The 9,670-nt window shown below is 42.8% G+C and overlaps 1 protein-coding gene across 1 annotated transcript; it reads left to right on the top strand.

The window, feature by feature from the left end:
* The first annotated feature begins 1,190 nt into the window (after positions 1-1,190).
* LOC112262614 (chondroitin sulfate N-acetylgalactosaminyltransferase 1) lies at positions 1,191-9,153 on the top strand. Its single transcript, XM_024438257.2, has 10 exons — positions 1,191-1,369; positions 3,043-3,635; positions 3,751-3,851; positions 3,997-4,169; positions 4,450-4,666; positions 6,270-6,371; positions 7,056-7,237; positions 7,348-7,442; positions 7,549-7,630; positions 7,730-9,153. Exons 2-10 carry the CDS (start codon positions 3,162-3,164, stop codon positions 8,020-8,022), a joined length of 1,719 nt encoding a protein of 572 aa, XP_024294025.1. The 5' UTR covers positions 1,191-1,369; positions 3,043-3,161; the 3' UTR covers positions 8,023-9,153.
* Positions 9,154-9,670: the final 517 nt, after the last annotated feature.

The raw sequence follows: 9,670 nt of genomic DNA, 5'->3' as shown, positions 1-9,670 counted from the left end.
ACAAAATCCATAAAGGTGTCTGCATGGAGAGAGTCTCCTCCATGAATGTGGAAGAGGTCCATTTATCCTGGGAGACACCTGGCCCAGGTGTTTCCCATGTAGCTGACGACCCTTCCAACTCCGCCCACCGGCATCCTAATAAGGAAACAAGAACAAAGACAGAATATGGCAGACAGAGTGGGAGGGTCGTCACAGTAGCACCACCTACAGCTCCTGTAATGTGCCTGAGGTTTGTAGACACTTTTGGTTTTCCTACACCAGCCACATTGCACGTTTTTAAATCAGTCGGCATACACAAATGTGACTTGAATAAATGGAGGGGTTTACCCTTCTTCTTAGTTTACTACTTTACAAGTTGTTTATTTCTTGACTACGTTGTCTAGTGTGTCTGTGCTTGTGTGTGTGCATGCTGAGCATGACAGTGTCTCTGGCGCCACCCTCTGGTACAAGATAAGAGTAACATCTGAAGTGTTATTTCTGTAAAGGATACTCGTGGAGACATGCAATTCTGCTGCTTCCTCAGTCTACATCTAATATATGAATTTGATTATCTCCTTATCTCAACAAAAACTGTTCAATGGTCTTATATTATGAAAATTAAACTCCCTTTATGTCACTCTTGGACAAATATGTTTAATCTGGTAGAGCTCAATTGGAATGTAGATGCAGCATATACATTTCCCTCACACTTAATCCTACAGCTACCAATGATCTAGTAAGAAATTAGGATAGCGTGGATGTGTCAAATCATCATAAAGCTTCTAAAGCCAGTTCCCACTCGTACTACTAGTTTGATTTTACTGTCAAAGAGACTGAAACTTTTAAAAGGGGGGATTTCAAGAAGAGGATTAGGAGTTTGAGATTGGAGCTCAGGTTGTGTCCCAATAGTCTTTATAATCCTATCTACTTCTCCTTTCCTAATATAGTTTCCTTTAGTACCACTAATAGGTGAACGAACTGGTAGGAAAGGAAGTTACTTCATACTACTGATACAACCCCACACTAACAAACACTGCTCTCATGGTGAGAATGAGGGAGGAGAGGGAGTGGTGGGGGAGGAAGAGGAAGGCTGAGACAGAGGGTGCACTCAGCAGCAGTGAGCTCAGCCAAAGAGGGCCATTTCAGCTCTCTCTGTGTCCCCCCTCTCTCTTTTTCGCTCTCTCTCTCTCTCTTGCTCTCGTTCTCTCTCGCTCTCAGGCGTCCTAATGAGAGAGAGAGAGAGAGCTCTGTCGTGGGCTAATATGAAGGAAGCGCAGAGCTCTGTGCAGTAAGTTTGCTAACTCTTAAAAGAGATGCATGGCGATTATTAAATCATGATGGATCTGTCTTATCTCTGCTATGTTGCATGCCGAGAGATGGAGAGCAGTTGGTGAGTATACATCGTTTTATATTGAATAAGAAGTGTTTAGTTATTGAGGGCATGTGGATTGCAGACTTGTTTGTCTGTTTCTCTGAGTAAAATCAGAAAGTTCATGTCAAACTGTGAATCAGAGAGAGAGATATGTTAGTTAAATATGAATCTTAGTATCAGTTTACTGATACGTGCGTAGATATGATATTTCAGTGAAGATCCCTTCATCGGATGAAGATCTGTATCTTCATTAAAAGTATGTATTTTCAACTCTGGTAGCTGTCCTGCAACATGACCAAAGTCCATGTCACTATATTTAGAATGTGTTATAATGATGGGTCAATGTTTCATTGCAAAGCTCAGTTCGACAAGATTGCTAGCATAAGCATAATAACTGGAGTAAAAAATAAATCTGAAATGCAGTGCACTACAGAGTATCAGGATAAAAATAACATAGTTTTTACACATTTCTGACAAAAACTGACACACACACACACACACACACACACACACACACACACACACACACACACACACACACACACACACACACATACACATACACATACACATTAGCAGGCTGTATAATATCCTATAGTGTGGACTGGATCTAGGATCTAGGATCTTAATTTGAGCCAGTTTTCTACAGCAGGAAAATAATCCTAGAGCAACAGGAAATGTAAATTGTTATGTGGATTATAATTAATGGACATTTTTGTAGGGGTTGACATATTTTTTCTTAAGGGAAAATCAAGTTTGAAATTTCAAAGTGGATATTACAAACTTCAGAAGCCTTTTTAAACCTCAAATGCAATGCACTTTTTACATGTATCCTGCAACAGGGTGATCAAATTAAGATTCTACATCTGTAGGCTGTCTGTATCCTTTCTGAGAAACACACACACACGGGTGTGTACTGCAGGCTATGTGTATCCTCTCTGACAGTTCGAGTGGACCTGGAAACATAAGCAGCTCTTTCATGAGTTCAACCTCTACCTGGTCTATAAAGGGCTAACTGTGCTGAGAGTTAACGTTAACTAACAAAACACACATACACACAGATATAGAGAGAGGTTTGTGTCCTGCATTTTCTTCTACAGCGCTGTGGTTCTGCAAGAGTATTTAAGTTCAGGTGTTTCTCTGTATGTCTTATATTAGTCCAGTCTGACACACACACACACACACGCAAACGCACACAAGTGCGACACGATCACATCTGCCTCTTTTTAATTTGTGTGAATAGTTGGGATCAGATTTCCTAAATTACATAAATTTTTAGCTGAATTCCTGGTGATTTTACAGTATTTTTTGGAAGAACTATAATGCCCCACCATCCCCAAATATATATTATTATTTTTTACTAAAAACGTTCGGCCCCCAAAAAAACACTTGTGGGCCAGTTGCCTTTTGCCGACCACTGCTCTAAATCGAATCATCGTCTTTTCTGATACTGTAACGTAAATATAATATTCTGCTTCTTTCATTTGGAACAGTATGTCATTCATCCACAGTCCACACATTGTCAGTCATACAGCTACTGAATGTAGGAGCCTAACAGGAACCTGACTTTTGCTTGGATATGTACTGTCCCATAGCCTGATTCTGTAATCAGGACTCAGGTTTTACTACAGTGTGTTTGTTAAAGCTGCAATTTACTATTAGAAACTTAATACATTTGTTTTCCATTTCAGGCAAGGAAGAATGCCCTTTAACCTTTAATATGGCATGAATATGCTGTGATGGACTTCATCTATCGGTGGAATGAGTGTCGTGGGACATTAAGACCATTCTGTCATGGGGGACTTGAGAGATGAGTGTGGGCAGTGAAGACGACGGGAAGGATGACCTCTATAAGCTGAAAGCCCCTACCGTGCTCCAGAGATGTGCTGTGTTAACGCTAATGTGCTCTGAATCCGCAATGCTCCGGAGGTGGCTGTTAGCTCTGGTGGCCCGTGTTGGGGTCATAGCACTAGTGGTGTGCTGCTGCCTGTCTCTACTCTACCTGCTGGCTTGCAAACCCCAGAGCAGCTACAGCCATGAACAGGCCCAGGTCTGGGCTGGAGGAGCCACCAGTAAAGAGGGTTACCTGGCGCTACTGCAGGAGAGCGAGGACACACACAGGCACTATATTAACAGTCTCAGTAAGCAGATAGCTCAGCTCAAAGAGGCTCTTCAGATGAGGACCCAGCAGCTGCAGGAGTCTCTGGAAAAGGCTAGGGCCAAAGGGGTTCTACCTATGGGGCTGGAGGGCCTGCATAGGCCCCAGACACACACCGACCTTCAGGTGAGTGTGTGTGTGTGTAAGTGTCTGTGTGTGTGTGTTATTGCATGAGTGTGTGCATGTGCATGTGTGTGTGTGTGTTCATCTTTATCAATCAGTATGTCAACTCTTCCGGCAGGAGTTCTTCAAGGCCCAATTGAGCCGGGCTGAGGTCCAGTCTGGTGAGAAGTTGCCCAGTGAGTACGCCGTGATTCCCTACGAAAGCTTCACCCTGCACAGGTCAGTCAAGTGACCTTTGACCTTATGTATTTCAAAGGCCTTATAATTAGACCCCTGAGCTCTTGACCATACTCATAACTATAAGCACGTTTCCATGTTGAGGTACAGTATAAATGCAGTGCTACTCAGGATGGTTATTTTCCAGGGTGTACCAGCTCGAGATGGGCCTGACCCGTCATCCAGAGGAGAGGCCTGTGAGGAAGGACCGGAGAGACGAGCTGACAGGCACGCTAGAGATAGCCCTGCAGGTCCTCAACGGACCCCGGAAACACGGGGAGCGCCGCCGACGCTCCTATTCACCATCGGACTTCATAGAGGGTGAGCGTATTGGGCCCAGCTAAGTGTACTTTGCCCTCCTGTTATCTAGGTAGAATTTTAATATGAAAAAGGAGGAATTTTTCAACAAATTGCTTACAAGTTTGAAATCCTCTCAGATCTCCAGAGAGCCATGAAGACAATTTGCAATTGGTTAAATGATTTGTACTTGCTGATGTTTGTCTGTTGTCCACCTGTCCGTCCGTCCGTCCATCCGTCTGTCTGTATGTCTGTCTGTCCATCCGTCCGTCGGTCCGTCGGTCCGTCGGTCCGTCCCTAACAGGGTTGACCCGTACAGAGCGTGACAAGGGGACAGTGTATGAGCTGATGTTTAAGGGCGAGAGGCCGCAGGACTTCAGACAGCTGGTGTTCTTCAGACCCTTCGGCCCGGTGGTCAGGGTGAAGAATGAGAGAGTGGACACACGCCACATGCTCATCAACATCATAGTACCACTGTCCAGGAGGGCTGACACATTCAGACAGTTCATCAACAACTTCAGGTTCGAACAAAAAGAAACGACATGGCCCACAATCTCAGGCGGTTTTGGAAGTAAAGATAACCATTTACGTTGTATATACAAGAGTTTTTCTCTCAGCATCAACAATTGTAATGTCAGGTGTTTATGACCATCAAGTTCTTGAAACATTCTGTTTTGACTGACCATCATGTCTTAAAGTAATGATGGACTGTCGTTTCTCTTTGCTTATTTGAGATGTTCTTGCTATAATAGGGACTTGGTATTTTGCCAAATAGAGCTATCTTCTGTATACGACCCCTACGTTGTAACAACACAACTGATTGGCTCAAACGCATTAACGAAAGAAATTCCACAAATTAACTTTTAAAAAAGCACACCTGCTAATTGAAATGCATTCCAAGTGACTACCTGGTTGAGAGAATGCCAAGAGTGTGCAAAGCTGTCATCAAGGCAAAGGGTGGTTACTTTGAAGAATCTCAAATATAAAATATGTTTTTATTGGTTTAACACTTTTTTGGTTACTACATGATTCCATATGTTATTTCATAGTTTTGATGTCTTCACTATTATTCTACAATGTAGAGAATAGTACAAATAAAGAAAAACCCTTGAATGAGTAGGTGTGTCCAAACTTTTGACTGGTACTGTATGTATGCTGGAACATTGGTAACATTGTAGGAGGCAGCCCATCTGTTTAGGGCAGGGGTGTCAAACTCATTCCATGGAGAGCCTAGTGTCTGCAGGTTTTGAGGTTTTCCTTTCAATTAAAACCTAGACAACCAGGTGAGGGGAATTCCTTACTAATTAGTGACCTTAATTCATCAATCAAGTTCAAGGGAGGTGTGAAAACCCTCAGATACTCGGCTCCCCGTGGAATAAGTTTGACACCTGTGGTCTAGGTTGACTATAACACAGAACCCAAACCGGCTGCGCGCGTGCGCCATCGTGCATAAATGTATTTTGTCCCCCCACACCAAACGCGATCACGACACGCAGGTTAAAATATCAAAACAAACTCTGAACCAATTACATTAATTTGGGTACAGGTCGAAAAGCATTAAACATTTATGGCAATTTAGCTAGTTAGCTTGCACTTGCTAGCTAATTTGTCCTATTTAGCTAGCTTTCTGTTGCTGGCTAATCTGTCATGCGATATAAACATTGAGTTGTTATTTTACCTGAAATGCCCAAGGTCCTCTACTCCGACAATTAATCCACACGTAAAACGGTCAACCGAATCGTTTCTAGTCATCTCTTTTCCTTCCAGGCTTTTTCTTCTCTTGACTTTATATTGCGATTGGCAACTTTCATAAGGTGCATTACCGCCACTGACCTAGTTCGTCTTCAGTCACCAACGTGGGTATAACCAATGAGGAGATGGCACGTGCATACCTGCTTCTACAAACCAATGAGGAGATGGGAGAGGCAGGACTTGCAGCGCGATCTGCGTCAGAAATATAACTGATTTCTATTTTAGCCGTTGGCAACGCAGATGTTCGTTGGCGTGCGCGAACAGTGTGGGTGCAATAATTGAATAACATGGATTTCTAAATGTATTTTGCAACTCTCACGCACGCGACGCGAGCGGTGTGGTCAGCCTGTAACTGCCATCTTGCTGTTTCAGAAAGGTGTGCATCCAGCAGGAAGGGAAGACCCACCTCACTGTGGTCTACTTTGGCAGGGACCAGATTGACGAGGTCAAAGCCATCATGGATCAGACATCCAGGTAATACACTCTTCTCAGCTATACCATGTTTGTAAGTAATTACAAGTTCAAATATACAGCAAGCTTACTCCATCAAACAGGGCTCAAAGGTCAGAAAATCTTATTCTTAAATTTCAGCTCCACGGTGTACTGTCCAACAGCATATTGCCTTCTAATGAATGCATTGCTCCTCTGGAATTCCTAATTAGGGATGAGTCCGTGCTGCATTGCGGTCGTTGGTGGATAGCAGATAGTGTAGATATAACTCCAATGAGATATACAGTAACTGTTAATGTTCTTTAATCAGCACATCTATTCAAGCATTAGGAGCCAGGGGAGTTCTGCAGAGCTAGGAGACTGTAAGGAGAGAAGTTAGAGTAATCTCCTGATTGTAGCAGATCCATACATATACAGATACAGGATAACCAACAGGACTGGAATGATAAGGGCAGAAGTTGTTTGACCTCAGACAGGGCTTATTGTATGTGAATATGTGGAAGTGTGTTAAGTTAAACAAACCCATATTTTGATTTGATTACATTTCCAAATTTTCGTATGACCCACTCAAATGATGAAACTCAGTTTCTAGCCACAACTGTGTTTGTTTAGATTTGACCTAAGGCTTGAGGACCTCCAGTTGGACTGATGACCTTTTCTCATTAAACACTGATTTAGATGACCTCAGCAAAACTTTCCCTTCCCCAGGGAAACCCAGTTCCGAAACTTCACACTGATCCAACTGAATGAGGAATTCTCTCGTGGGCGGGGCTTAGAGGTGGGCGCACGGGCCTGGAGGCGGAGCCACAACGTGCTGCTCTTCTTTTGCGATGTCGACATCCACTTTACCCTAGACTTCCTCACATCCTGCAGACTCAATGCAGAGCCTGGTGAGGAGCGGGAGCTACGAACTATCTATCAATCTGTCGGTGTGTCAGCGTGTCGGCCTGTCAATGGAAGTTTTAATGGAAGATGCATGTCTTTGTTTTTCAAACTTTAGGTAAGAAAGTGTTCTACCCAGTTCTCTTCAGTCAGTACAATCCATCTCTTATCGACAATAACCAGAGTCCCTTCCCTTCTATTCAACAACAACTGGTGAGTCTCTCTTGCCGTTGCACCTGTGTGTGGAAATAGGAAAAAGGTATTATACATTACATAGTGTTTTTTTATGATACTTTTACTTTGTGTCTTTCTGCAACAGGTGATAATGAAGGATGCTGGATTCTGGAGAGATTTTGGGTTTGGCATGACTTGCCAGTATAGGTCTGATTTCATCAACATAGGTAATTAAACGATATGTTTCTTCATTTATTGACTGACTGACTGACTGATTGTTAATTTGATTGATTGAGTTTGTCAATTTATATCTCTGATCTGCACAGGTGGGTTTGACCGGAACACCAAAGGCTGGGGTTTGGAGGATGTTCACCTATACAGAAAGTACCTGCACAGCAAGCTGATGGTGATTCGATCTCCCTCCCGTAGTCTCTTCCACTTGTGGCATGAGAAGCAATGCGCGGACGAGCTGCAGCCAGACAAGTATAAGATGTGTATGCAGACCAAGGCCATGAGCGAGGCCTCTCACGGCCACCTGGGGGAGCTGTTCTTCACACAGGAGATCCAGGAGCACATGGAGAGGCAGAAACTACTGAACGACTCAAGTCATTTGAGGTAGAGGTTGCCCCATAACCACAGATCTAAGATCAGAATACCCTACCCCTTATCCTAGCCTTAACCATTAGGAGGTTGAACTATATCTGACCCTGGACCTGTGGTCAGAGTTAGGAAATCAGAACGTCTGGAGAGGTTCTGTTGAGAGAACAATGATCTCATCATCCTACAGACTGAATTTAAGGACTGGGGAGGGCGTGTAGAGGGATGAGACATGAACTTTGTCATGACAAGATTAAAATGTTATTGAATGAAACATTGATGTGATGTCATGTACGTCGCCATTGCCATTTTGCTGACGGATGATGGCCTAATGATCTGATGAGTCTGTTCTATGAGCATTTGGTTGAAAAGACGTTGCAAAGATGTCTTTCAACTTCTTGTGCTCACTGGGAGAAAGCAGGGAGGGCAGAAGAACCTTACCCACTTTGTTGTATTGAGACTGTCAACCTGCTATGGACTCAATGAAAATAATATTTTTGTATAAATGAAGGGAAGGATGTTTTTGTATAACACTGTATTTATAACTGTATCTGAATATTTATTAGAATAATACAAGATCATAATGCCTCAACCAACCAACTGACTTGGAGCCCATTACCTGGATAGAAGGATCAAGAAGCCTAATTAAAAGAATGCGGATTGCATGCACTATCATAGCGTTTTATATGATTTGGGAGTAGATGAGCAATTGCATGTACATCAATATTTGTGTTCTTTCTGGTCTTGCATTGGAACATTGGGAGAGTCAATATTTCAAAACCATTTCTCTCTCTCTTCCTTCCCCTCTGTGTGTGTGTGTGTTTGTGTGTGTGTGTGTGTGTGTGTGTGTGCGTGTGTGCGTGTGCGTGCGTGTCAGAGAGAGTCTATTTGTGCAGACATAGCTACAGGGGGTGGAGGCCTACAACTGCCAGTATTTCATGGTCAGGCATGTTTTGACACAGAACAGAAGAAACACTTTGGTGGAACCTGTGTTTTAGAAGTGGGGTGGGACATAAATGTGTTCTTATTTTGCCTCGTTTTGTATCACATTCCAGTGGCAATTTTAACATGTAAATGTTTGTGGGGAAAACTAAAAAACACAACACTAAACAATACATTAATTGCACTATAACGGTGACAAACGGTGCCCACAAACTGTTAGGGCCTACATAAAGCTGTCCCAACACAGTCCCAACACCTTACCACTGCTACACCTGGCTATCAGCGGAGCCTTATTTGGCAGCGAAACAGTTCATTCAGCCTCATTTACTGCCTTTAAAAAAAACATAGCTGATATGGCTGACTTGCTTAAGCAAATGTGGTTTCTACTGACAATTGAGATGTACAAACTATTACATAAGGGGACAACGAGGGGATAAGAGGCAATCCGTATTTTCAATTAAGACATTAATGAGCGAGTTAGGACTGACGTAGTCAATAGAACTATTTGTTCAGCACTTTTGACATGTACAGCGACATAATTCAGAACATGGGTCATTCTTACAGTGTTCTCCTGTACACCAAGTCAGAACTGTAGGATAAATAAATGGGACAAGAACTCAGCAAAAAAAGAAACATCCCTTTTTCAGGACCCTGTCTTTCAAAGATAATTAATAAAAATCCAAATAACTTCCCAGATCTTCATTGTAAAGGGTTTTAACACTGTTTCC

The sequence above is a fragment of the Oncorhynchus tshawytscha genome, linkage group LG12 (assembly GCF_018296145.1).
Source record: "Oncorhynchus tshawytscha isolate Ot180627B linkage group LG12, Otsh_v2.0, whole genome shotgun sequence".
In the NCBI taxonomy this organism is placed as follows: Eukaryota; Metazoa; Chordata; class Actinopteri; order Salmoniformes; family Salmonidae; genus Oncorhynchus; species Oncorhynchus tshawytscha.
The sequence above is the reverse complement of the archived record's forward strand: the minus strand, read 5'-3'. Positions and strand labels throughout refer to the sequence as shown.

Bases quoted from the DNA above. Each gene is read 5' to 3' on its own strand.
- LOC112262614 (XM_024438257.2), top strand. From the start codon at position 3,162: ATGAGTGTGGGCAGTGAAGACGACGGGAAGGATGACCTCTATAAGCTG. The intron at 7,443-7,548 runs GTGAGTCTCTCT...TTTCTGCAACAG, and splicing joins CTTCTATTCAACAACAACTG to GTGATAATGAAGGATGCTGG. The intron at 7,631-7,729 runs GTAATTAAACGA...TGATCTGCACAG, and splicing joins GTCTGATTTCATCAACATAG to GTGGGTTTGACCGGAACACC.